General features: G+C 44.2%; 3 protein-coding genes across 13 annotated transcripts; 1 reads left to right on the top strand and 2 right to left on the bottom strand.

Annotated features, from left to right (window-relative positions):
- Window positions 1-341: 341 nt before the first annotated feature.
- asb1 (ankyrin repeat and SOCS box containing 1) lies at window positions 342-7517 on the bottom strand. 3 transcript variants are annotated; one of them, XM_068572024.1, is made up of 7 exons: window positions 7393-7517; window positions 5346-5446; window positions 3509-3693; window positions 2781-2919; window positions 1608-1910; window positions 733-1115; window positions 342-554 (listed from the first exon to the last, which is right to left on the bottom strand). In XM_068572024.1, exons 1-7 carry the CDS (start codon window positions 7393-7395, stop codon window positions 424-426), a joined length of 1245 nt encoding a protein of 414 aa, XP_068428125.1. In that variant the 5' UTR covers window positions 7396-7517; the 3' UTR covers window positions 342-423. The 3 variants fall into 3 exon arrangements, with proteins under 3 accessions (XP_068428125.1, XP_068428126.1, XP_068428128.1); XM_068572025.1 differs by having other exon boundaries at window positions 5383-5446; XM_068572027.1 differs by having other exon boundaries at window positions 3509-3690; window positions 5383-5446.
- Window positions 7424-22466, bottom strand: traf3ip1 (TNF receptor-associated factor 3 interacting protein 1). Of its 8 annotated transcripts, XM_068572016.1 has the most exons (17): window positions 22228-22466; window positions 20774-20842; window positions 19461-19622; window positions 18691-18819; window positions 18076-18516; window positions 17924-17995; window positions 17701-17721; window positions 17446-17469; window positions 16976-17051; window positions 16520-16540; window positions 15731-15815; window positions 14654-14740; window positions 14239-14374; window positions 14126-14156; window positions 13936-14012; window positions 7930-8147; window positions 7424-7647 (listed from the first exon to the last, which is right to left on the bottom strand). In XM_068572016.1, exons 1-17 carry the CDS (start codon window positions 22348-22350, stop codon window positions 7482-7484), a joined length of 1938 nt encoding a protein of 645 aa, XP_068428117.1. In that variant the 5' UTR covers window positions 22351-22466; the 3' UTR covers window positions 7424-7481. The 8 variants fall into 8 exon arrangements, with proteins under 8 accessions (XP_068428117.1, XP_068428119.1, XP_068428120.1 ...); XM_068572018.1 differs by lacking the exon at window positions 16520-16540; XM_068572019.1 differs by lacking the exon at window positions 17446-17469.
- On the top strand, window positions 21968-26949 carry agr1 (anterior gradient 1). 2 transcript variants are annotated; one of them, XM_068572029.1, is made up of 8 exons: window positions 21968-21989; window positions 23739-23857; window positions 24180-24243; window positions 24685-24737; window positions 25465-25541; window positions 25860-25923; window positions 26280-26363; window positions 26781-26949. In XM_068572029.1, exons 2-8 carry the CDS (start codon window positions 23761-23763, stop codon window positions 26828-26830), a joined length of 489 nt encoding a protein of 162 aa, XP_068428130.1. In that variant the 5' UTR covers window positions 21968-21989; window positions 23739-23760; the 3' UTR covers window positions 26831-26949. The 2 variants fall into 2 exon arrangements, with proteins under 2 accessions (XP_068428130.1, XP_068428129.1); XM_068572028.1 differs by lacking the exon at window positions 21968-21989 and adding an exon at window positions 23060-23168.

Here is a 26949-nt window from a genome sequence, read left to right as displayed (position 1 = left end):
ATTTTAAATATCAACAATTTTATCTTGAGTATTTCTGATTCAGTCGATGTTTGAGGCCTTCGTCCAAAAGTCAATATTAAGGCATACGGAGAAAAAGAAGAGTCTCCACCCAAATGTAAACAAAATGAAAGCGCTTCATGCATCTGAAGAAGCACAATACAAATGTAATCTGATCCATTAAACACTTATTTATCCATGTACTTCACACGAGTGATCCTTTACAATACAGGTGATCTACAGTGTGAATTAAAGGTTAAGATGTAGAACATTTCCGCTGCTGTATTCTAATGGGAAACCTTTAGGAACACAGGGTTGCAGGACATTTCTCCATTCACTCCAAGTTCACATACAACAGCTAATTAAGCACTTCAATGTGCTGGATTGTGGGTAATGTTCCTCTGCCTCTGAATTGGTGGATGCACGTCAGTGTTGGTGAAGCAGGAAGTTCTTGATGGGTTGCGGCAGCGGTAACGAGGGGATGTGAGCGAGGCGATTTTTGCCCATCGCCCTGCGGATCCTGATGCGACACAGGTTCATCAGCCTGAGAGGGCGTCCTGAGAAGAGACAGAGCAGAGGGGGATGTCCTCAGCAGCGGCCTGGAGCAGGTTATTGCTGCAAGTTTTCCTCAACCACCTCCTGACTAACTCCACATAAAACCTTTTTTTTCCAAACATATCTTTTTCGGCGATATCGGTCCTCACTGATGCTCGAGCATTCACAGCCGTTACTCACTCCTCGCCTCCAGGAAGACCCCGAGCGCCTCGGGATCCACCTTCCTCCGATTGGGAGCCTCCGGCTCCAACCCGACCCAGGGCACGAGGGCCGGGTCGGCCCCGTGGTCCAGCAGCAGGCGGACGAAGGCCGCCTCGCATCCGTGCCGCAGCACGGCGTCCAGCAGGCAGGAGGCCAGGCCGCGGGCCAGAGCCTCCCGGCAGACGGGCCCCGTGTAGTTGAAGTCGGGCTGCGCGCCGGCCTGGAGCAGCAGCCGGAAGCAGTGGAGGTGGTGGTACGCCGCGCTGATGTAGAGGGGGCACACCACCAGGGTGTTGAGGGTGCGAGCGCTCAAGAGGAGCCGGGGGCCCAGCAAGTGGTCCATGTCTACATCGGCCTTGAACCTGGACGGAGGGGACCGTGGACACAGTTTCACTTTATTTTTAAAAACCTTGATGCTCTCTGAAGAAACCGCACGCATCGCGGTGACTATGGAGAGATAATTGACAAATTTGGCTTTTTCAATCCGGTCAGAATATTTCCTCTCGTTGAATATGCATGTGTCTTTGCATGGGCTGCTACTGTTGAATGGTGGGATCCTATGATGTGTGTTTGTGCATTCTGGGGCCATTTAAAGTCATGAAAATACTCAAACTGCTGCCTGAAGCGATGGTTCATATTGCAACACACAGACAGAACAAAAAAACATAACCAAAACTGTGAAAAATAACAATAAAGAAGAGTCTCAAAGATGGACTCGTTCACCATGGAGAGCATCACCAGTCGTGGGAGAGGAGAGAAAACTAATTGTGTCGCCAGCAGACTTTGCGAAAGACACACGTTCAACCCGTGAAGCACACGCGGCGCCACTTAGCAAGCCTCTCCTCACGCGCTACCTGATGAGCTCCTGCAGCACGTCCAGCTTCCCCACCCTCGCGGCGTGGTACAGCGGCGTGCTGCGGTGGTGCCGACTCCCGTTGGGGTCGGCGCCAGCTCGCAGCAGCAGCCGGACGCAGTCCAGGTGGCCGTTCACCACGGCCACGTAGAGGGCCGTCTGACCCTTCACGTCCACCGGGTCCACCGCGGCGCCGCGGCCCAGCAGGTAGGCCACGCAGGCGGCGTGCCCCGCCGTGGCCGCGATGCGCAGGGGCGTGCAGGGCAGGCAGCCGCCACACCAAACAGACTTCTCGTCGATGCGCCTGGAACCAGAGGGAGAGAAGGGAGTCGCTGTCGGTCGTACATCCTCAACATATTGGATGTGTCACGCTCGCGCTTATGTGAATTTTTATTTTCTTCCAATAAAAAGCAGGCCAATGACTATAAAACCACATTTAAAAACAATAAACATGCCAAAGCCTTAACAAAAATATCATAGCCGTGTGGTCATCACAAATTAAACGTGTACCACAGCTACCTGCTAAATGTACTGCTTTCAACACCACTGCCCCCCCCAGGCGAGCTGAGCGAGGCGGGGCAGGGAGAACCCAATGAAAGAGGTGTGAGGGGGGTGTTTTATTGAAATAACAGCATGTTGTAAACCATGTGGAACGGAGATGAACTGCCCGAAGCCAGTAATAACGGGTTGGCTGGGTGTGGAGCGCGAGTGCTGCATACAACCACTGTGGGATTGGGGTTGAACGAGCGCTGACCGCTCTACGGGCGGCGCCGCCTGGCTCCGGCGGCGGGAGCGGGACGCGTTTCGGTGACGTATCGAAGAACCCAAGACGCACACGTCGCGGAAAAGGAAGCGTTTTTTTTTGTTGTTGTGACGCCGTACGGAGACGAGGATGAAAAGCGTCCGGCGTGTGTGTGCAAGACTGTTTTGTGGTGACGTGTGTGAGGGCACATTTTTGTGTGTGTTTCTCTCTCTCGGGGCGTCACTGAACAAGCCCTGAACAACAAAAAAAAACACAAACCACTTCGTGCCACACATGAGCATTCTGGACATAAGCTGCCACTTCTTGCAGAGACACGGGGCGACAAACTAAAACAAACAACAAAAAGGCTACGCCAGAGAAAGCGCTTAATAATCTCATCAGATTCGTATCCTATTCGTCGCTGCCTCTCACCGCCTGAAGCCGTCTTCCTGCAGCAGGTTCCTCAGGGTGTCCAGGTCGCCGACGTGGGCCGCGTTGTGCAGCCGCGCGTCGTCCTGCTCCAGCGGACGGTCGCAGAACTGCTCCTGCAGCCATTCCTTCAGGTTACGGCCTGGTGAGGACGCACAGGAGGGAAAGCTTTATTCACGCTGAGGAGCAACAGGAGCAACATCTCATTGTTTCCTCTGAAAGCCGTCCACTGCACTGTGTTTTAAAGGACTCAGAAGTTCATTCAGTGAGCGATTCAGGACGCCAAAGAGTTCGACCAAACCACTGAGAAGGTCTTTTGTCTTGGCAGCGGTTAGATTTTTTAATGAATACCTTTAGTTGTGTTTTTTAGATTGAAATTTAGCATCTTTCTGTCGATTATGTGGCATTTTCTGGTGTTTTTTGTCTGTTGTGCACTGTGAACCTCGTTGTCTATGGTGACAAATGGGTTTCATAACTCCATAATTATGTGTACTTGTTTAGTTTCTTACTAGTATGTAATCTCTCTTGTTTGTATTGTTTCAGTTGTTTACCATGAAAAGTGCTGAAGATTCCCAAAAACTTTTTGTGTAATAATTATTATTATGCACTGGTTGTAAATATGCATAACATCTCTAATGGTCCGAATGCATACATTACAACTCTGGGACGACACGGGCCACAACTCATTAAAAGGGAGCCACCACCCACAACAACAACAACAACAACAACACCTCCTGCCGTCCTGCACGTGGAGGACACCCCGAGGAGAGGACCGGCGACTGCCGCGGTGGCGCCGGGCAGGTCGGAGACGGTGATGAGCGGGAGGACGGTGACGCCGGGCGGGTCGTCCACATCAGCCTCCGGGCCGTCGGCCATGCTCCCGAAATGTCTCACCGCCCCACCGGAACCAGAGCTGCTGCACGAGGTGGACAACACAACACAAACACACAAGAGAGTCAGACAAGAGACGCCAAAACACACGAACGTGACCGTGTTGTCGACAGAGTCTGTGTGCGTGTGTGTGTGTGTGTGTGTGTGTGTGTCTGTTTGTTTGTTTTCCTGCTTAACTTCCTGACTGCGCTCAGCTGGGCGGATTTAAAGGGGACGCGTCGCTTTTATTGCACGAGCCGACCAGAAGTTAGAGACACATATTCAAATAAAATTGCTAAACAGATCAAAAACTATTAAATGTAAATTATAATGTAAAGAAATACTTTCCATTAATATCTCTCTCTCTCTCTCTCTCTCTCTCTCTCTCTCTCTCTCTCTCTCTCTCTCTCTCTCTCTCTCTCTCTCTCTCTCTCTCTCTCTCTCTCTCTCTCTCTCTCTCTCTCTCTCTCTCTCTCTCTCTCTCTCTCTAAATTGAATGAAGTATTGTATGAAAACAGATTTGATAAACACTAATGTCAAGAGATTCAAGATATTTGTACTGTCATACAGTTACTCCATACAATGAAAAGCTTATTTTAATAAACTTAAAAGGTAAAATAAAAATAAAAACATTGTTATAAATGCCAATAGTATCAGAAAATATGTAACCTGTGAAAAAAGGCACAATGTTGATGTAACACAATTAGGTTTAAATCCAAAATTTAAAAAGGGAAAAAAACTATTTAGTCAGTTTGTAACAAGTACAATTAATAAATATATAATTGGCCAATTAATGATCTCTAAAGTGTTTAATGTTGTAAAGATGTAATACACAGGATCCCTCAGTATGATTAATACTGGACCTTAAAGTAACAGTTAGGGCTCTATTGGCAGAAATGGAGTAACATGTTAATACGTCTGTTCCCTTTACAACCTCGAGCGCTCCGGCCTCCAAAACCTACAACTATCACAAGACCTGGGGACCTGCAGCTCATCCCCCTGACTGCAACCCACAGAACAATAACTATTCAATAGTAATATAATTAAGGCTGGACAAGGTCAGACTGGAGAGGCTCTGTGACTACTCTCAACCCTCGGGCCTTGTGTTTTATCCACGCAAAGTTATTATTTAAGTTTTAAAAAAAGAAAACTTCAACGTGAAGATTAGTGGGTAAGTGTAGACAACAAAAGTGAAAGTAAAAGGTGTGGTCACTCATTAGCAGCAGGAGCTATTGTAAAACGCAAAAGGGAAAAATCAGCTAAGGCTTTTGTAAATAGGGAAGATTAAAAAGGGAAACGCAGATGGACAATGGAGCTGTCCTGTGCTCGGGCCGCGCGGTAGTCTTATCCTAATCCACCTGTTGAGACTGGGACCGGGGTCTTTGTCCGTGCCTTCTGCTCGGGGGGCCTTCAGATAAATCTCTGACTTGCGTCACAAATGTTTCGACCAAATCTTGCTCAATAGTTGTGAAAGGGGGCTTCCTAATACGCTTTGTGCGTGTTGCAGCTGTTTCATGGCTTGCCAGGAAGAAAGGGGAGAAAAGAAAAGTTGCCGCTAACGTTACTTGAGGGGGTCTCAAAAAGAAAAGTTAAATGTTTCACTCCTGTCATGTCCGACCGGCTTCAGAAGAAAGGAGCCCCGTTGAGAGTGTGACTCGGCCTCAAGGGCTTCGCGTGAACTCGTCAAAAATCACAAACCGGGGGCCATTTATGTGCAACTCCAGCAGATCCAGACCTCTCTTTAAGTCTCCATTGTGAGGCCAACCTGACTCTGGACCGCTCAGCAGCATCCGCTGACTCTTAAGAACAACAAGGAGAAACAAGTATTTACTGCAATGTAACCATTTATTTCACTCCACTACAAAATTATATAATTATTTGAACTATGATACAATCTCCACATATACATAATGTACAGTTTAAAGAGAGAAACAGAGGTTATAAACAAGTAGTTTACATTGTTTCATAAAAGACAGTTTCACAGGTTTTGGATGTACGGTTTGTAAATGTGACTTTACAATCGGTTACTTTAATTATATTTGATGGACTACATATAATACTGATATGAAACAGAAGTCGAATGAGAGTACACATTTATCCTCATAGTGACTGGCTCTCAAAAAGAAATTACCACTGAAGAAATGCAGTTTTTTTTAAAGATATATCGGTGTGACGTCGCTGTGTTTCCCTGTAGCTGTTGATGCAACATGAACATTTCTTTTGGAAGTGGAAACCTGTGTTTGTGCAGATGTTGTGGAGGTCTGTGCAGGGAAGAGAGCTACAGTATGTATGGTCGTCACATTGAGAAAGTAGCTTTGTAAAGAGAAAAACATTAAAATAGTGGATACATTCATCAATTTGTTTGTTCTTTAAATAAAGTTGTGTGGACACTGGCAGCCGACATATGCAGTAGAACTAGAGGCAGCAACCACACTTGTGCAAGTCTGACGGCATTGTAAAAATGACACTGCTGCTACTTGAATGTGTTAACTGCCTTTTTCAGAGTGAGACAGGCCACTGTGCATGGAGTCACGGCTGACTCGTCTATGTTTGATTTGATATTTGCGTTTCATTCACACATTATTGGAACTTGGAGGGAAACTGGGACAGTGGTATCTTTCAGACTCCTCGTATCAGGTATTGCTTCATGTTGTTATATTTGCTACATCTCTAACGCACATTTCCTAAAGTCACAAAAGCAGTTTAGTAACATCATGGTATTATCCTCTTTTCCCCTTATTTATAAAGAATAGGAATGAGCGTTGCCATCTGACCAAAACAGAAACAGTTTGGCAAATTCTTAAAATAGAAATGAAATAGTAGAAATAGAGTGCAGGGATCTTTCTAACGTATTGTTTTTACACGATGAGACGATGGTTGTTGAAAGCAAGAAAAAACAAAATAAATCTTTTTTTATTTTTTAGGAAAGGTAGCTGGAGGAAGAAGGAAGCTTGAGGAAAAATGTTTGGAAGCAGAAGAAAAGCTCCGTATGACATGTAAGAGGTCCCAGGACACCACGTTATAAAACATACATATCAATCAAGTAGACCATCAGGACTCACGACACAAGTCCTACATTTCTCTATGCAACCCCTAGAAAATGTATTTGAACACAGGAATATCTCTGTACTTGTGTATGTTCAATAGCAGATGTAATAATCATCTTGGAAACAGCACAAACTAGATCAAAAGACGACCCACTAAGTTCCCCACAGCCAGAAAAAGTGAGGCGATGAAACAAAACCAACCGCGTGCCAGACTGTTTTTGCTAGGTTAATGCAAAATAAACCAGTAAATATGTTTTTAAATTAGGTCCAAGGATTGCTGCATGTAGAACAAATCAAACTTGTATGTTGTGTTATTGTATATGTTGGAATAAATGGGGCTTTTGATGAACTCACAAAGCATTAAATGCAAGTATGAAGTTGAACTTCCGAACCATGAACTGTGCACTGGATCAGTCCACAAAGGCACGATTACAGGAAAGGGTTAAATGATGGTTAAGGTTAGTGGGCAGAGCAGGAAGATACTTTTTAAATCAATTAATTTATGCATCTGTCAGTCACAGCAGATATTTTAAGTAGAGTCAGACCTCCAAACCATTGTATGGAGCTTGTATTGACCAACACCTGGCTGATGATGGCTGATGTGTTTGGGCTTTCCCTTTTTAACAAAACCTCTCCAAGTGCAGCGTTTGGTCCCATCCCACAATCATCTCCAAGAAAAAGAACAAAAATGGTCTTACCATTATTCTGAACGAGACACCGTTTCATCCCTAAATCTTCAGTGCATTTATTTGTACAGTTTTTCTTCGTAGACCTTGTGTCTATCCCGTCAAGCCCTGGAGGAGAAGTTGATTCCCGTCACCATCTTCTGGATCTTCTCCTCATTCTTCAGTATGTTGGCTCTAACGGCACAAATCTTGTCCTGCTTGTCCTTGATCAGCTGCTCCAGCTCCACCAGTTCGGACTTCAGAGGCTCCACCGCCCGGTCGGTCTCTCTGCAGCACAAGCAACACACAGAAATAACAAATAAGAAAAACACACACAGACAGACGGCATGATGAATTGCTAACGTGCAGTCATATAAAAACAGGTGGAGAAGCTGTTAACCGTGACTAGCAAATACAGTAATGGAGCAGTTAGCTGTTAGGAAATGTTACTCAAACAGGCTTAGAGTTGCTCTTCACTTTCAAGTTAAGACAGTAAAAAAAAAAAAGTACACATAGGTTTTTAGTATTTAGTATGAAGTTTAAAGTGTGTTGTGTACGAGTCGACCCCACCTCTGCTCTTGCAGCAAGGCCTGTGCGTGCTCTTTGTTCTCCCGCCGCCAGGTGTGCAGCTCCGCCTGCATGGCGTCCATGTCCTCCTGGATGTAGTCCATGATCTTCCCCAAGGGCAAGGTGCTGCGGCACACCGTCTGGATGGAGGCGCGCAGACGCTCGATCTCTCGCGCCACCATGTCCCGCTCCTTCTTCCGCGCCGCTTCGGACACCACGTTCTGGAAGTGGAGGCGGGTGACATAATCCTGTGTGTGAGTGCGCTGTACAGATTGGCATTTGAGGAAGGATGAATTAGATTTTATACGCAGATCCGAGGTTTAACGGGCATAGGAAGAACCTAAGATGTTTTCATTTAATCTGCATTTTAAAAAGTGCTGAATACGAGTGCAACTTCAGCGTCGGCTCACGGAGACATTACTACACTTTATCCTGACATTGCACATAGTTGTTTGCGTCAGTATCAATGCTCCCACTATCACGTTTAGCACCTTTTGTACCTAAACCATGTATGAAACAGCTGTAAGAACACACAAACATCACTCTCGCTTCCTGAGACCAAACCATAATAAACCCTCTTTAGGAATACTAGAGGCTTGAAATGCAAGGCTGCATTTAGTGGTTTAGGATCTCAAGGCTAAAAATGTGAGGCAGGAATTCCACCAACTTCACTGTATATATATATATATATATATATATATAAAGATCAAAAAGGTGCTGCTGAATTGTGTTGGCCAACTGATGGATGAAGGCTTCCAGTGTATGCCGTGTGTGTGGTTGTTGGGGGGGGGGGGGTCACCATATCCAAATTGCACTCGGTCCCTCAATGGCATAAAAAAGGAGGGGGCAGTATCGGGGATACCCCTCCCTGAGCAGGGAGCAAATGCAGGGATGTTTGCTCAGCTGGGCATCGCAAGGCCTGTGTGTGTAATGCAAAAGTCACACACACACAAAGTCTTGTTTATTTTAGTAACAAGCTGTGGCAGCGGGGTTATTTTACTACAGTATTAAGTAACAACTACTACACTTATGGCTTCTTTCAAGTCCAACCCGTGGGCCAATTTATACCAATTGGCTGCGCAGATGGGAGCACCTGCCTTCACGAGGCAGAAGGACTCATATTCCTGACTGCGTGTAAACCGAATGACAGCTTCCTCTTCCAAAACACACAACCTGTCACACACACACACGCGTGTGCGCGCTTGGCATAGCTGGCACACATGTTCGTATCAAGCCATCTCTGAGAACAAACCAGAGCAGCTTGACTGGACGAGACCACACCGCAGCAATGACGTCGTCGCTTAGCCGTCGTGTCTTTTCACAGGAAGTAGAGGACAGTATTCCGGACAGCCTCGCTCTTTGTTACCCGTTTGCGGCGGTTCAGGAGTGCGAGGGGCTTGAAGCGCCTCGGCTTCAGCGGTCCCCGAACAAGGTGGGTGGCTTTTCCACTGGGCGCTCCGAAAACCTGCAGCTAGACAAACACTGTACGGCTCATTCGGCCTGCCTGGCTGCGGTTTGGTCTGCGCGGCCCAGACAGGACCCACGGCTTCATGCTAGTTGCCGTCCTCTTGCTTACCCTGCCTTCCACCCCTCCTCTCTCGGGAAAAAAAAAAAAATGCCGTAAAAACATGACCTCTAGTTCGTGTGCACTCTGTCCAGGTGGGTATAAATCACAGCTTTATGGAGGTTTCTGTCGGGGTCTACGAGACCTGTGCGCTCCTAGTTTTCCTTTTTCTCACCCAGGATCACAGAACAATATTTAGACGTGGTGACCGCAGAGGAGTAGGAGGTGAGGGAGGAGGAAGGTTTTCCCATTATCTCAGACAGTGATGAAAGGGGAAGACACGGTCGCTGGCTGGCGCTAGAAAGGGCAGGTGGACTATTAAAGGTGAGGGGGTTGTCGGTATGAAAAGATTTATACCTACAGATTCATCTTGTGGATTGAGACGTCTCCATCTTGTGGAAGTACATCAATAAATACTTTCCCTCTTGTTTTCATCAGCACGTCCAACAACAGTACGTTGTTGGACTGCAGCAAAGTTGTTGACCTCTCTGCGCAAAGGAGGGACAACAGGATGCGATGATCAGCGACATGTTGGAACATTGCAAAGTACACTACGGTGTGAACTTCACCCAGTTAATCGCATCGCGTCAAATCAAATTTGTGCAAATATGTGATTTACGGACTGGATGCAAGAGGAAGACGTTCCTCGGGTCTCTTTTGACAAGCAAAAGGGCACAAGGTGCAATAGAAGCCGTCAGCAGGCGAAGCAACCTCTCGGGTATCGTTAGCTTCGGAAAGCAATTACTTAGATGTGACCCGACAGTCAGAGATCAGGTTGCATCCTAAGGTGAGCTGCTTCATTATTGGTCATTCATTATCTGCACTTGGAGGATGAGAGACAAGTGTACAAACCTCTCATTAGAGCCGCTCCGCTCACATTCAAGTTGAATTAAGATCACGTTATAGTCGTTACAGTAGGGTTGTACTCAAATGTCACTCTCTGTGAACTCAAGTGAACTGCTGAAAGAAAAGATTTTCAAGGGATGTACGGATGATTGAAGACCACATGCAACAACGTCAGCGCTTCTGGGGAAAAATCCTACTGGCTACTGGCGACTGATGCGCATCCCAGTGGTTTTTAAAGCGCGTTCGGCGTAGACGATCTGGTGAGCGAAGGCGTAGAACGAGTGTTGGCCGCGGGGCCGTTGTTTATGGGCTCCCTCGTCATTTTTCATAGCGGACCGTTCACAAGTCGAGCGAGATCATAAAAATAGTTTGGAGTCAGCGAGGTGAGGAGAAATACTCACGGCCGCTGAGGTTACAGGATGTTGTTTTAAGGTCACTGCAGCCCCTTGGGGAGACAACGGAGATCACCTCCCTGGACTACGAGGTGAACTGAAAGAAAACCTCCAAAGTTACTGCAGTTACTGAAAATGGAAACTGCATTTTTTTTTGTTTTTTTTTAAAAGAAGTTACTCATCATTCAAACATTTCCATGGAGAGAAAAAGGCTATTTTGAAGGTTTGGAAGATACTCCTTCTGATGCAAGTTTGAGATCTGGTCGCCTAGCATATTGAGGGTGCTCCTCATAAACCAGACCCAATGCCTCAAACAAGTCAATATGCAAAAAGTAATATGACTAATGGAATGCCACAGGGCCATTTCCTCATGTTTCCACACAAAAAAACACAGGGATGTTTATAAAGACACAGAGGTCTGCAGAGAGGAGTATTTATTTTCTTGACAATTCTGCAGAGAGTATTCTGGCCCTTCTCCTCTGTGACTCTCACTCAACAGCCATCCATTTGTACGCCAAAGGGTTTATTTATACGTTACAAACCTTCATCAAGGCTAATTTGATGGGGGTAAAGAAAAGAGGGGAAAAGAGTACACAAAAAAAAATCTTATGAAAACGCAGCTGCTGCAAGGGGCAGATTCTGTCTAAATAAAAGGAGAGCTATCTTGGAATAATATACAATACCGCCGAGGGGGTCATGAGGAAGGGCATCCCCATAAATATACAGCAAATTCTTCAGTCACACACACACACACACACACACTGTGGCGGGACACGGCGAGTACAATCATTTGACTGTTTAAGAATTCCCCTTTATTTACATTAGCGGCAATGTGGCAGCGAGGCACTGGCTTAAACAAAAGTTAAATTAATTCAGAAATGACAAAGAACATACATTACAATGTGGGTGAGTGTGTAGATTTTTATGAAATATACAAAAACAGTCCAAAGGCTGGCATTTTTTGTTTAACTGAAGGCAATGTCGGATCTTAAATCAGGGTGAGTTTTTTTTTTTTTTTTACTCATTCAGAGGCAGCGTTTTGATCAACGTTGGCGTTCAAGTGAAATTAATAGCGGCAGCTGAAATCTCAAACCCGTCGGTCATACCACATTGAATGAGGAAGCTCAATATTTACATTTTTGACCTTGCGTGTTTTACCGTGATTACAAGAAGAAGGAAGAGAGAAAAAAACTACTCAATTAGGTTGACCTCTCCACCCTTTCATGTCAGGAAGGAAGTCATTACAGTTCTTTATACAGCTGACGAGGTAAGGCCAATAATGATGGAGGGGTGGGCTGAACAGTTCCTATGTCCAGACATACCTGCAGGAAGACCATACTCTAAAATGAAGACCTGAAAACTGAGGAGGCTCCATTAAGGAAATTAGGATAAACTCTACAAGGCTGTGCGACGCTCACGCTGCAAGAAGAGATCTGCTATTTTGGTTATTTTGCCCGCTTGCGTCTGTGCTTGATCTGTGTTTTTGATGAATATTTATACAGATAAATTATTTCTAAAAGAAGAGTTGAGGCGGGTATAGTAGGAACGATGTGAATGTTTTGTTTCACAATTATTTTGGTTGTGATTACCAATGTAATTTCTCAATTTATGTTGTTTATATGTTTCTCTTTATTTTCTTAAACTCTTTTGCACTTTATTATTATTATTATTATTCACTTCATGTTGGACAGAAGAGAAACGTACTTTAAATCTTCTATATGTTTGCACATATGTAAAACTGACTTTGAAAATCATACAAATACTTAAAATGGCACCAAAACATACTGAATTCACTTCACCTAACATTCAGTTTTTTTTGTGAAAAACAAACTCTTGCATGGTAATAATAAATCATAGCCTGCATTAATTAAAGGTACATTTCTGAGTTTGTTCTTTCTGAACCTACATCTGAATTTGTTATTTTATGTATTTTTTAGGCATTATTTTTGTATTCTTTATCATGATAATGAGCTTTTTCAAGTCAGTCGTGACGATAATCATGATTATCCTGATAATTGATGTGATCATCCCATCCCGAGTAGGTAGAGGTATGTACAAAGTACACATAGCACACACACAGGCGCACACATAAAGTTGGTTAAATGCATCGGCCTACAAATTCCTGTCAAGCTATTTCAGTTTACTGGTGGCAAAGCTGAGACAACTTCAGGTGTGAGTTACGAGCGACGCTGTCTGAGGCCGCAGTTAGGAGGAGATGGATCGGGGGACTTTTTGCATGAGTGACGGTCCAAAACAGTGCATCCATCAGAGTCAGGGTGGTCAGCGGGGAAGGGATGCCGGGAGAGACTACGCTTCAGTGAAAAGGACCACCCAAAGCAGACAGCGTACGCCACCTCACACCATGGACTGCAGACCAAACTGTAAGCTTCACACTGATTCACACTCGAAATAACAATGAAGGACGGCTCTCTCTTCGGCTGATAAATAAACCGACGGACGGGATCGCATGAGCAGCAGTAATGCGTCACGTTGAAAAAACATGTCTAATATGAAGTCTAAATCAAAGAAGAAAGTAGGGTCTTGACAAGAAAATAACGTGAGTCAATGAGTGCATTGGCGTTTCACTGGAGAGACAAAATACAGCAGGACAGAAAACCTCAAACTGGTTGTGCGATGCTCACTGGAATAACCCAAGTACAGACTAGGGGGAAGGCGTGAGAACAGCCAGAACAAGATTGCTCTGAAAGCCAGTCTCCAAGATGGCAGATACCCTCAAACTGTACACAGAACAGAGAAGTCTGTAATACAAAAATAAATAATTAAAGCATACCTAAGATATTGAGCAACCCCAGAAAACAGGCTCATTTTGCTCCAGACATCTTGATGTGTACCTATCAATTGTGTGTGTGGTCTGTTAGGGGCCATGCTTGCTTGTCTGGTTATTAGCCCCTCGGCCTCACCGAAGGGGAGCATATTTGTGGTTACGAGGCGCGGCAATTACACCTCTCCACTCCATTTGTTTATATCTCGCTTTTTGATAATAACCAGTGTTGCACTGGGCCGTTCGCTGCGGTTAAAAACTTTTGCCCCGGAGAGAAAACCTTCCCGAAAAGGCTGGCTTATGGAATGGATGGCGGAGGTTTTGCAACGAGCTCTGAGTCGCCGATAAAGACGAGCGGAAGAGAACCAGGCCGATACTGCCCTCTGGAGGAGAAGCAAGAGAACTGCTGCTATAACGGTGCGTACCTGCTCTTTAGATTTGGATGAGGATGGGGACGATTCATAGTCTTTCTTCGTCTCCAGGATCTTTTTCACAAGGCCACCTGCAGGGAGAGACACAGTGAGAGGGAAGGTGAAAGATCCGTTCACCTCAAAGCACCAGGCGATCCTTCCAAAATTATAACTAAATAAAATAAAAACAGATACGACCGTGTACCATGTTTGTCTTCACTGTCGAGTTCCCGCGCCTGAAATGAAAAAAATGAATCAAATTAAAATAGTAGATGTATTACCATTGCATTTGAACGACTCGCTGTTCAAGTCACTTACCACCTCCATCTCAAGAGCATCCGAGAGCGGCGGGGCCGTCTCCTCCACGATAAATTGCTCATCTTCATCCTCCTCATCCTCAGACAGCATCTTCCCATCCATGATGACTGGCGCTGAGGGCTTGGCACTGGACAGCCTGGTGGACAGACGAAGAGCGGGACTCATTTCTAACTGAAAACTTAAGACAGCGTAAACTGTAACAGGGGACACGTGCCCTCTTGTAGACAACTCTGTCCAATGTAACCGTGGACTGGTTGGACCGGCTCCATTGTTACACAGTGACAAACGCCATCTTCATTCGGTGCGTTTACTGCGTTTTGTTTAGGAATGCAAATAGTGATCCATCCCATTGAAGAACGTGTTGACGGAGAAGACGAGGACGTGTGGCATTAGTGAACATGTGCGGTGAAGTCACCTCTCAGCCGGGGTCACGTCGGAGTAGCTTTCCTGTTTCTTGACTCGGGGAGGTGCTGGGCGGGTACTGCCGGGCCGCGGTATTCGCCTGTTGAAAGGATTATACGCATAACTGAAATAAGCTGTTCAACTAACCATCATGGAACTGAATATGGGCGCCTTCACACAAGTGATTTTCATTTTGTTTCACAGGCTATGTTTTCTTGTTTTGTTTTCTTGACTTCCTCCACAAGCCAAATCTTCCGTTAGCGGCTCTCTGATTTGCCAGATGTTAACTTTGTGACAGCAACACTGAGTCATTCAGATTTCAGGATGATAATTGTTGCTCGGAAAACAAAAAGAACAGCTATAACACAGCCGGCCAGCCAATCGATTGTCTCCGATTAGCTGGTTTAAAACAAAGAACATTCTTAATTATTGAAATAAAAAAAAGGCAATGATTCAACTGTGTAATCTACTGGAACTGATCCTGGATCAGGCCCAGGAACGAATACACAAGAACGCAACCACCCTAGACCTTAAATAAATAAAGCAATTGGATTCAATTCAATGCAATAACATTCGTACTACACCCTAAGATATGACAACATAATGCGATTCCCCAACTGCTGGCCTCTTTGTCTATACTGTTAAGCAGCTACGTCTGCATGAGACTCCAAAAAGAATTGGAAGAACAACGATGTGAAAAATGGTGTGCTGATTTAGCGAATGCAATATCCTGTTTTTATTTTTAAATGTTCCCTAATTTACTCATCATCCCATGACCTCATATTTATTAGCTTTTGTAGGTTTCTTTCTATCAAAAACAAAAAGCAAAAATAAGAAACTACCACATAATTGAAGTAACATCTTAAACCTTCGTATTATACCTTTGAATCCAACCTATTTGTCTATTGTGCAATATGGCGTTTTATTGTATTCAGGTGCTGGTCGGAGGCTCGTGTTGAGCCTGGCAGACGTAAATGTGCTTATACATGTTTGACAGATAATTGTGAGAGCAGCCAAAGCAATCAAAGTGAGATTTAGTTTACTGTTAGACGGCCGGTGGGAGCCGAGGTTGAGTGGTGACGATACAGACCTGGAGGCCATGTCGGATGGCACCGAGGAGCCTGCGATGTCTCCGTTTTCCTTGGGGGCGGGTCTCTGGGCTAACGGATCTCCGTCTGCGAAAGGAAAGCAGCAACTTGTAGTTAGCTCGGTAGAACGGGATCAGTGGTGTTTCTACGGCTTAAATGCAACCAAGCTGAAAAAAGCTACGGCTAGTTCAAAACACTGATTTCTAAGTTCTCCTTCTACTACTATCTGAGTATGTGATATTGGAGACCGGCACATGAATATATTTTTTTTCCTTTTGGACTTAACTCTTAACCTTTCTGAGAGTTTAAACTTTTAGTTAATTTCTGCTAAAATCTTTAACCCACCTACACTGCTCCTACTCTGTTGTTCACCTCGCCTCGTTAGGAGGGTGGATTTCTTTTGGTAAGCGCTTCTTTGAGGATTTTTTTCCCTCGTCTTCCAGGATAGTTTCACTCTAGGTCGGGAACCGTCGCTTTGGTAATCCGGTAAAGCCCTTGAGACATGTATCTGATAGTGAGCTTTACTAATACACCCTTCAAAAAGCATATTGTTGCACTAGATCACTGAGAATGTCACTCAGTCACTCAGTGAGTGATTGCGCTCTCGCTGTGACTCAATGTGGAGCCTGAACTCAAAGGAGCACTCTGACATATCGGGGAAGACACTTCTTGATCCTTTTATCCTCCTGCTTTCAGTACGCACCAACCCCCCTGTCACGTTGACCCCAATTTCCCCGAGGAAAATCATTGTGTGAATGTTAAATGAGATAGGTGAGATGGAGAACAATTACCTCCCTCGCTGTCAGATTCATCTGTTGGAGAGCAGATGACAAGACAAGGCCTTGTTAGTTTCCTCCCCAATGAAAATCAATTATAATCAATGTGACATGAAAGTATGGAGAATGAGAAACTGAACCAATAGGCTGTTTATCTTTGTAAGGAAAATGTGTTTCCAAAAAAATATATATTTATTCTTAATATCAGTTCCATGAAGCTTTTGTTGACACTGTCAACAGTAACCCTGATGAGTCACTTCTACCTCCCACTAAGGGAAACCAGTGAGTGATGTTACTAAAGTTGAGTGCAAACAGAAAGCCGTCAACTGTAAAATCTATTTGGGCGTACTAAGAGCCCCTCCGTCAATGATTGAAGTGAACTTATTTTAGATAGCAGTATACCTGTGTGAGATATGGTTCATTGGTGTAGCTGATCAAAATATGATGCTGGGGAAGAAAGGAGGGAATTACCTTGACCTCCAATCTTGGGTCTCCGCCTCTGCCCTTTGGCAGATGAAGGCCGAGGTATTCTAGCTAGACTATCAGACTGCGAAGGAAGCAAAGACAAGCAGGCAAAGGATACACGTTTAGGACAATGAGTCATCCTTTCATGATCATTCATTATTTTTTTTAGTAAGCTTGAGGTACACTGAGGTAAGATATTGTGAAATTAAGCTCTAATAAACATATACAATTATTGTTTAAACTATGCATACAGACGGACGTTGAAATACTAAATACAAAAGTTAAAAGTCTGGGGAATGCAGTTGGTTGCAACCTTACCACTAAAATGTCACTATATCCTTCAAGCTGGTCTTTTAAACTACTGACAAATACACCTTTAAGCATCATTGGAATAATAAAAAACATTGGAATTTAATGACGAAGTGTAAGAACCCCCCTTAAAAAGGCAAAATGCAGATCTTAGTTTAAGACCTTACTTGGTTCTCAACCGCATCGGCAGGCTGCAAAAGGCAAAGAACACAACTTTACACCACACACTAAGCAATCAGATTTAGCAACTACACATGAGAGGAAACAAGATCTCACATGTCTGCTAAATACTAAAGCCCAAATCACCAAGTAGCCAGCCACCACGACACCAGTGTAATCCTAGTCACTGCATCCTAAATGAAAAAGCCTTTTACTGTAAAGCTGTAATTTACGATGCATTCTGTTTCTGCAGGGTTGAATACCTCATCGTCCGGTTTTGGTTCCTTTTTTTTTGGCATAACATAAAAAAAAATTAAAAAAGGAAATGAATTAGATAATTATTTTTTCATAAGGTGCATGAATGTCAAGTTTAACTTAAAATGTAGAATAACTGACTGTGCATACAGGAAACTGCCACAGCTGATTGCAGATGAGATAATCAGATGGTTCCAATAATACACAGTGTGTCATGTGGACAGAACTCACCGCTGGCACAGGTTTGGCTGTTTTGCTCGGCTCGGGGCTGGCTTTTTGTTGTGGTTCCTCCGATACTCTGGACTAAGTACAAACACATACTCAGAAAATAAATAATGGCATTTGTTGCTAACATTTAAGATGTGGGGTGAAGGTGGGCTTACCTTGCTACTCTCTCCACTTCTGTTCCTCTCTTCCCGCTCTTTGTGTCGTTCTCTCTCTTTCTCTTTCTCCCGCTCCTTGTCTCTGTCTCTGTCTCTCCTCTTTTCCTTGTCTCTGTCTCCGCGAGAATCTCTCGTCTTATCTCGGCCTTTGTCCCTCTCCTTGTCTTTGTCCCTTTCGCGCTCCCTCTCTCGGTCCTTCTCCTTGTCCCGGTCTTTGACTCGTCCTTTGTCTTTGTCCTTGTCTCGCTCCCGGTCCCGGCTTTTGTCTTTGTCCCGGACTTTGGCGTGGTGGTCCTGCTCACTGCGCTGGTGCTTCTCAGAGCGCTCCCTGTCCCGGTGTTGCTCCTTCTCCCCATCTCGCCGTCGGCTCTCCTGCTCCTTCGGCTGGTCTGGGTCCTTCTGGTCACGGCTCCCACTGCGCTCCGTAATAGTTTTCTTCTCCTGGAATGGTTCAGGCCAACACATATAGGGTGAGGATGTAACGTCTGCCACACGTTGGCATCATTTCATCATCTCGCTCAGAGGTTAAATGCTAACAGAGATGGTACATTTTACACCGGATGTGGGATTGAGCAGCGTGTAATTCCATTATCGGAGTGGGTTGAGGACTCTCACCTCTCGATCAAGATGACGCTCACGTCCCTCCCTGTTCTCCTTGTCCTGGGACCTGGAGGTGCTTGCCTTGATCTTTATGTCTACCTTTTCTCCCGTAAGCACTCGCTTTACTGCATCCTCACTGGACATCTGTAAACCAGGAATAGCAGAGTCATTCAGCTTGCAGTTTTCCTCATTTGCTGTTTTCTCAATACTTTCGGAGCCCAATGAACATTGGTAAAATTCTCATGTATTTGTGAGGTTTTCATTGCTGTTACGTTTGTTTCATAGTTGTACAATCTGAAATACAATCTCTATTAAATCTAGAATGTGTTTTAAACAACAATAGCAAAGACGTTGCATAAAATCTGAGGGGAATACATATATTCAACACGGCGTGAAACCAAAACAAATCTTTTCAGGAACAACTATCCCATTAGGACCAGCTCATCCGTTTACACTTCATCTCCAGGGTTCAATTAAAACAAACTCAAAGTTCTTCCTGGGGTGGCTAGACAACATTTCCCACAAGAACAATAGTTTTTATGGGAAAAATAACAGGGTGAAAATTATTTTTTTACAAATGTAGTGCCATAATAAATTATATTGTTTGGCCAGAATGGAGACTGGAGACATCGGAGCATGAGCATTTTCAATTTCTTCTTTTCTGTCTGTCTGTGTCTCTGTGTGTGTGTGTGTGTGTGTGTGTGTGTGTGTGTGTGTGTGTGTGTGTGTGTGTGTGTGTGTGTGTGTGTGTGTGTGTGTGCGTGCGTGTGTGTGCGCGTGCAGACCTTGTTGATGCAGCACTTGGCCATGGCCTGCAGCAGCTCATTGGTTTTCTCAGGCTCATGACCGGCCACAATGCGTACTGGCTTTGCCGCCAGGGGCTCGCCACTCACAAGCATCACGACATCTATCGCTTTCTGGAGGAAGACTACCTTGGAGTCCTTATCCTAAAAAGGAAAAAGATGCTGCGATAAACAGGAGAGCACGCCCAGGAAAGACAAGAGATATGATGTGGTTATAAAAGCAAAGGAACTCTAGTGGGAGTTGGAGTGATTATACAATCGAGTTGTGCACAATCCTTTGTTGTAAATTGTAAGCTAAAATTTTACGTAGAACTACGTAGTTGACTCAGATTCCTCTCTTTTCTTGGCCAAACCGGTTAAATAAACACATAGTTTACCTTGTAAATAATTTGCACCACATTATAAATGACAATTTATGGTGTAATAGTTAGCTTTCTGAACATGATATCTATCAATTCAGGGGCTGAATATCCAAGAGCCAATGAGTAACATGTTGGCTTTTTGTAAGGCAGCATTAATAAATCTCTTTTAGAAAGGAAAGCATATTATATGTTATTGATAAATTAACATATTTGGGAGAAGGGGCGGACTGTCCGTCAGTATGTTCGGGAAGAGACCCGAAATGGCTGTAGAGTCAACGATAATAGAGTAGTTGTTGTTTTAGATGCGTTATGTCTGATGTCAGTAGTTAATGGTCGTCTGCTGTAGCATAGGCCCACCCGCCTCCAGCTGCCACAGACAGCACAGAGTGGAACGCTGCCTATCAGACTGCCGAGCTAATACTTTCATTACTGAGCGAGACAGGAGCTCTATCCCTCTACTCTATTCTTACACAGCATGAGGCCAAGATGCTGAAATCTAAATGCAACACTTTTTCCACACTTTAACATTACTCGATTAGAGTCACAAGCATCTTGTGAGACATCCAGTTTCAAACAGTGACATTTATCAAAGCCCATGCAGCATCTTTCTATTTAGTATTGATGTGGGGTCAACCGTCAAGCAGCAGACTTGAGTTCTGACACCTTGACAGGCCCTCAGTCATGTCCTGCCAGATCCTCTCATTCAGTGAGTCACAAAGGCAGCGTGTAGAGTTACTCCCACACAGACACCCTCAGACTGCCCCATGTAACGCACAAGTGATCTCATACATACACACATACATACGCACACACGGTTCAGGGCGTAAATTCAGCTTCTGCACGTTAATTGAGACAAACAAATATAACTTGTGTGTGGCAGGAGGCCAGAGTGTCCAAGAGATCAACCCGATGGACAGAGAGTGGTCAACTTACCTTGACATTATCGGACTTCATTTCAGTTTCTCCATATAGACCTTTCATAAAACCAGTGGTCTTTATGACCTGGAAGTGATGAGAGTTAAAAAGGTGTTAAACTCGGTTTTCAGATTATTTGCAATATCAACTCATACACTTAACAATTTGAAAAATACATCCTATTAACATTACCTCAGCAACAGCCTAAATGTGGCTGATGTACATCAGGTGCTCAGTTCTTAAATCTATTTATATGAATTTACAGTATGTAGTTAATTCATGAACCTTTAAAAATAGCATCCTGGGCGTAATAGTTAATAGTCCAGGCTGTATGCTTTAATACTGACAGTAACTCAGTTGTTTGATAGCTCATTCGTGCAGTCAAACACATTGCTAATCAGAGGAAAGGAGTCAGACATGCAGACACGCTTCCCTCTATCAAATATACAATAACCTACAGTGATATATTATACTCAGTAACAGGAGTAGTGTGAGAATGAGATTTCACATCTTCTGAGAAAGGTGAAACAGATTCCACCATGCTTGACACATTGTATAAATTAATTCTGTCATGTATACAATTTCATTTATTTCATTCATTTATGGTACCACATCAACTGTTCATCTTCGTTACCTAGCCTGTTTTCTATTGTTTAAGTTCAGTCTGATCCATCTCAATAATATCAACTTGTCAAAGCATCAGACATTTGATCGTGAAGCCCATCACTAGGCTCACACCACGTCTGGAACTTGCTCACATGGTGCTTGTCCACTTTGTGGGCAGATTTGAGAAACCCAGACGGGACACGCAGCGTGCTTAATTATAACCCTTGGTATTATCAAACAGCCCAGCTGCAGTAAGCCGCTCAGCATCCGTGATCTCAACGTGACGGAAGGCTCCAGGAGCCAAAGCACGTTTATCAAACTGAGCACTCACGTCTCAATATAGTTAGCTCACTCATAGTGCACACGTTTGGGTTGATCCCTGTGTGTGTGTGTGTGTATGTGTGTGTGCGCTGGGGTCGTGCCTAGCAACTACGCGACGCCGTAGACACGGACAGCTAACGTTAGCCTACGAGCTAACCCCAATAACTATGTTATTACCGTAGCTACTAACGCTGAATTGCTAGTGAACGTTAGCGCCTCTTTAGCTAATGGTTGGCCTTGATGGTTTAACTGCTTGGTCAAACGCATTAGTCACACGGAAGACAGGTCAACGGAGGCAGCAACGATAGTTAGTACGAAGTTACCGCTAGTTAGCCGAGTTACTTGGTTAGCAGAGCTTATGCTAACGTCGGAAACGTTAAATTCGACACATAATTGAATAGCTTTGTCTGTGTTTTTCAAAGGTATTCTACTGAGAAGGTCCGGTTGCCGTTAGCCCTTACATGTATGTTGGTAAAAGTGGCTCACGGGTTAAAGAAAACGTCAACTTGCCAACGAAACCGTCGCGTTAGCATGTCGGGTCTTACCTCACTGAAGATGTCGTGAAGGTAACGAAACGGCGGCTTGTTGAGCAGCTTCTCCGTGAGCGGCGGCTTCTTTATCACTTTGCCGAGCGTGTCCTGGGTCTTCTTCAGCACGGCCGCGTTCATGGCGGCGCCAGAAAGGGAAGCTCAGAGGCTTCCACGCAGAAGAGACAGCAAAAACTATTACGGAGGGGGCAACAAAAAAACTGCTGGCTCCTGTCGCCTGGTTGCTATGTCAATATTCAGCAATCCCACAGTGCACCATTGATGGAGACTGCGCATGCGCGGAGAGTTAGGGTTGCTAGGCACCGCGTGTGCCCATAGCAACAGCTAACAATCTGCAACAATGTTGATGGTTGATTAGTTTATCTGATAGATAGATAGATAGATAGATAGATAGATAGACAGACAGACAGACAGACAGACAGACAGACAGACAGACAGACAGACAGACAGACAGACAGACAGACAGACAGACCTACATTATAGGCGTATATATTTTTATGAACCCTTAAAAGACTGCCATTATGTGTTAATTAAGGTCAGCAATTAGAGCAGGCCAGTAGTTCAGATAGGGTTAAAGAGATGTCTCAGGTAGGCCTAAAAGGTGTGCCACGTGCAATGTATTGCTGCGCCCTCTAGTGGTTTGTTGCCAGTAGGATTTGATTGCAAACCACACCATTCCCATATTAAAGAAATCCACCGAGTATGAGACAGAATTAACAAGTTTTTTTTTTATGACAGCCAATCTGTATCACTCTGTATCTTAGTTTGGGCAATTCAAACAGTGTGTGTGATTCAGTGTGGGAATTTCTTTCTCTCTCTATATATCGCACACTGCTTTGATATTCCTGTTTGGTGAGTTCACTTTTAAAACACAAATGACAAAAGAGAGCACAGTATAGCGAAGGAAAGGTCGGCGCTTGTTACTTCATGCTGTCACGGTAAGACATATGCTGTCTTCAGGGTCAGAAACACTTGAATTAGGAATAGCTTTTCCAATGGAAATCAACATAGTGTTTACATAGAAGCTAGAGCCGATGTTGTTTGAATCCTATTTTATGATGTTTTAGTTTTTAGGTTTTAGTAATGGGAAAGAGATGTATCAGCCTGTCTCCAAATAATACAAAGAGTCAGTCAGTCAATTTGTGATTAATATGTAGAATACCATGCAGCTCACAAAAATAACAATATTGACGATAACAGCTGGAGCTTTTATTGAAGACACTTTTTGTCATTGTTTCTGCCGTTGCCAGTTTGAATACCAGCTATGTCCAACTTGTTTGGTGAGTTGGCGTTGCCAAGGAGAATGTGAATGAGCAGGGATTTTAAACAGGTTTCGTTGACTTTAGTAGGAGAATGCGCGAAAAACAATATGATATAACAAAATAATCTTTTTCCCATAAGAGCGGTTTGTGAGTGTGCTTGTTTGTTAGCCCTGTGATTGCAATGGGTCAAAACTATGTCTCTCTCATTGCAGCTGATCACTGATTTCCCTCTCACTGTCATTGCAGTTCTCTCAAAGCTTAGGTAAAAATGCTGCGCTTGGTCTTGTTCGCTCTGTTCCTCGGCGTCTGTGTGAGTGCTGGTAAGCAGTCCAAAAGCAAAACGACGCCTTCGTCCTTGTCGAGAGGTGGGTGATGCTTGTTTTTTTGTTTTTTTGCACAGCTTCATCTTTCATCTCATTAGTTTTGGCTCATGAATGTAAAGCTGTGAACTTGGGGTTCGAGTCAGAAGACACACAAAGAAAGTCTTGACTTTGAACTGAGCTCGTCAGAGAAGCGATTCCCGATTCAATTGTGATCCTGTTTAAGAGTAAAGAAAAAATCATCTTCCCCATAAATAATCAAAGAAACATCACTCTGAAGAACCATTTTTGGTTCCAGATGGCACCTTTATTTTTCTGTGTGTGCCATATTCATTTGTGTGGACTTTGTTGTTGTTTTGTCCTGCAGGATGGGGGGATAGCATCCGCTGGCTCCAAAGTTATGAAGCGGGCCTGGCGGAGATGGTCAAACGGTAAGATTCTACACATTGATCACTGATCAGCCTTGAATATTGATATCTGGGAGGGAACTTTTGTCTGTGGGAGTGGAATGGCAATGTGAAAGTGCAACGTTGGTGCTTTATTTCCTTGATCTGCATCCTCCAAGTTGGGGCGTCCCAGATGGCATGCAAATGAATCACCTTGAGAAAGCAGAAACCAGCTTACTATCACTTACAGATCATAACAAATACAGATTTCAAACAGATTTTTGGGTTAAAACAATGTGTAATGCAGAACACCATCTGATCTATTACTAATGGAATCTGGCAAAAACAAAAGCATGAAATGATTTTCAAATTCAGCCTTGGGACTCGGGGAGCCCTGTTGTGTAATATATTGCATCCACACCCATCATTGTGCTCATTGTGTTGAGGAATGTGTTGAGTTGTTTCTCTGTGGTTTTGCTCTCACAGCAAGAAGCCGTTGATGGTCATCCATCATCAAGACAACTGCCAGCACAGCCAAGGTACTGCAGTCACTCCGGTTTATCACGGCTGACTAATATTTGAATATAGAAATATCGGCTGACGCGCCCAGCACTGTCTTTCTAACACCGACTTGGGCTTGGTTTCACGGGGAACACAATGGGTGCTTTCCTTCATAATACCCAGGCAACCGAGCCGCTCGTCTCCATCAATCACTCAGCTGGCTTTCAGGAAGTAAGTCTCCACTGGCATTCCTGAAGTCATAAACAATAAAGACCACCTACAGGGCGAAACCAGGCTTTTATCTCGCACTTTTCGTCTGGTTTGAGGAGTAAAGCTGAATATTTTTTTGCCTCTGAACCCCGGACCAGTGTTCCTCCTCGCTCCGTTTGGTTCACGACTCAGATATACTTACTCGAGGACAGTTTAAATAAGTTGGGCACAGTTTGTCGCGTTGCGTAGCCTCTGGCGAGAAAAACTGGATGTGCACGCTCTGTCGGTCCCGCCTCCCAACTCGCCCGCCTGTCAAAAGGTCAAAAAGGTCAAGTGCGTGGGCCAGAAGTTCATGAACACAATCTGCAAAACGACTGAACACATTTATAATTCCTTTTACAAACACGTTTCCTTTTTGAATCTCCATCAGTGGGTTGTTGCAACCGCATTAATTATAGTACATTAAGTATTATAATGATGTAATGATGCTCTAATGAAAGATCAGTTCTGTTCTACTAATTTCAAATCCAAGCTAAACGGAAATGATTTCAACAGCGCTGAAGAAGGCCTTTACTGCCGATAAGTCCATCCAGAAAATGGCGGAGAAGGATTTCGTCATGATCAACCTGATGGTAAGTTCACTGGGCGCATGTTTACGTCAGTATAACCGTGTGCACGTGCACAAATTAAGGTAAGGTAACGAGGTGACATGATTTTTCAGTACTTTGGTCCCTTCTTTTGGTTAAAGCATATTATTTGCTGCTTGCATTGTTGTAAGCACTACCTAAATTGAAAAGCATTATCCTGTAAATGTGTTAAATATCTTCAGGTGAATTGTGGACACTGCTACAATATCTGACATACAGTAAATATATGTGCAAAGAAGAACAGCGATAAAGTTACCATCTGTAAAATATTTTATGCTCACTGACTAATTATGCTTTTCACAGGAAGAGACCAAGGATGAGAACATGGCCCCAGATGGTTACTATGTTCCCAGAATCCTCTTTGTTGGTAAATACTTACAACATTTCTTAGGGGATTTGGGTGTAACAAATGTGGAATATGTAGCACTGATGAGAAGGAACACAGGCCAACAGACTCAGTTATGTATTCTTAATGATGGTGTGGGAAGTGTACGACTGGAGATTTTATTTTTCCTCCCCGTCCCAATTATTCGGAGGAGACGTAACCCGAGACTGACACCTGCCATGTGTTTGCTCCTCTTTCACTTCTCCTCACTGTTTGTTTCTTATACCCGTCACCCTCTGCCTCTTTTGTCATATTTCCACAGCTAGTTGCTGCCACAGAAACTCTATGTCTGCCCAGCACTTTGTGATCATCACATAATGTTGATGCTCTCTCTGCAGATCCGTCCTTGAGCGTCCGCACCGAAATTGTGGGAAAGTTCCCGGGCAACCTCTACGCCTACGAGCCGGCTGACATGAAACTCTGTGAGTGACTGAAGATGATGATAGTGATGATGATGATGATGATGATGATGATGGGGGCGCATATGTCACCTGTCAGGAGCGTGAACACAGACTGTTTTTAACCCTCATCTTCCTCCTCCTATGTATGTTGACAGCGAGTTGGGAGACATTTTGCACCTTCTCTCCTCAAACTGCTTTTAGAGACTGTTTCAGTTTCAACACATCCCAACTTTTTTCAACATAGGGACAAAATCCCTTACACACTGTTTTACATGGTGTATTGCATGTGATACATGTGACATTGCTTCAGCTTGGTCTGCTGAAAAAGCTAAAATGTTTTTCATTTTATTTTGATGGGGCATTTCTGCAATGAGCTTTCCATCAGAAAGGAGAAAGGCTTTTGTTGTGTATCCTAATTCCTCTGCTCTCTGTCGACAGTGGCCGAAAACATGAAGAAAGCCAAAAAAGCGCTGAAAACTGAACTCTGACACGGTTCAGTCGGACATGGGACTTCTCTCCATCCAGAGTCCCGTTTGAAAACCTGCTCCGTGTTCAGCAGCTGACGTCCACACGCTGCTCAGAGCTCAATAAAAAACTAAACAAGGGA

This window comes from Clinocottus analis, unplaced genomic scaffold (genome assembly GCF_023055335.1).
Source record: "Clinocottus analis isolate CAN_PGR_092001 unplaced genomic scaffold, fCliAna1.0.p SCAF_12, whole genome shotgun sequence".
NCBI lineage: Eukaryota > Metazoa > Chordata > Actinopteri > Perciformes > Cottidae > Clinocottus > Clinocottus analis.
This window is presented reverse-complemented; position numbering and strand designations above follow the sequence as displayed.

Bases quoted from the DNA above. Each gene is read 5' to 3' on its own strand.
- asb1 (XM_068572024.1), bottom strand. The intron at 3,694-5,345 runs GTTTGTGATTTT...CACCTCGTGCAG, and splicing joins TTGCACATAAATGGCCCCCG to CAGCTCTGGTTCCGGTGGGG. The intron at 1,116-1,607 runs GTAGCGCGTGAG...CCCTCCGTCCAG, and splicing joins GTGCTGCAGGAGCTCATCAG to GTTCAAGGCCGATGTAGACA.
- traf3ip1 (XM_068572016.1), bottom strand. From the start codon at position 22,350: ATGAACGCGGCCGTGCTGAAGAAGACCCAGGACACGCTCGGCAAAGTG. The intron at 15,816-16,519 runs GTAATTGTTCTC...TTCCTTTCGCAG, and splicing joins TGAATCTGACAGCGAGGGAG to ACGGAGATCCGTTAGCCCAG. The intron at 8,148-13,935 runs GTACGCACCGTT...CTCCACTTCCAG, and splicing joins CATCCAAATCTAAAGAGCAG to AACGTGGTGTCCGAAGCGGC.
- agr1 (XM_068572029.1), top strand. From the start codon at position 23,761: ATGCTGCGCTTGGTCTTGTTCGCTCTGTTCCTCGGCGTCTGTGTGAGT. The intron at 24,738-25,464 runs GTACTGCAGTCA...TGATTTCAACAG, and splicing joins CAACTGCCAGCACAGCCAAG to CGCTGAAGAAGGCCTTTACT. The intron at 26,364-26,780 runs GTGAGTGACTGA...CTCTGTCGACAG, and splicing joins GCCGGCTGACATGAAACTCT to TGGCCGAAAACATGAAGAAA.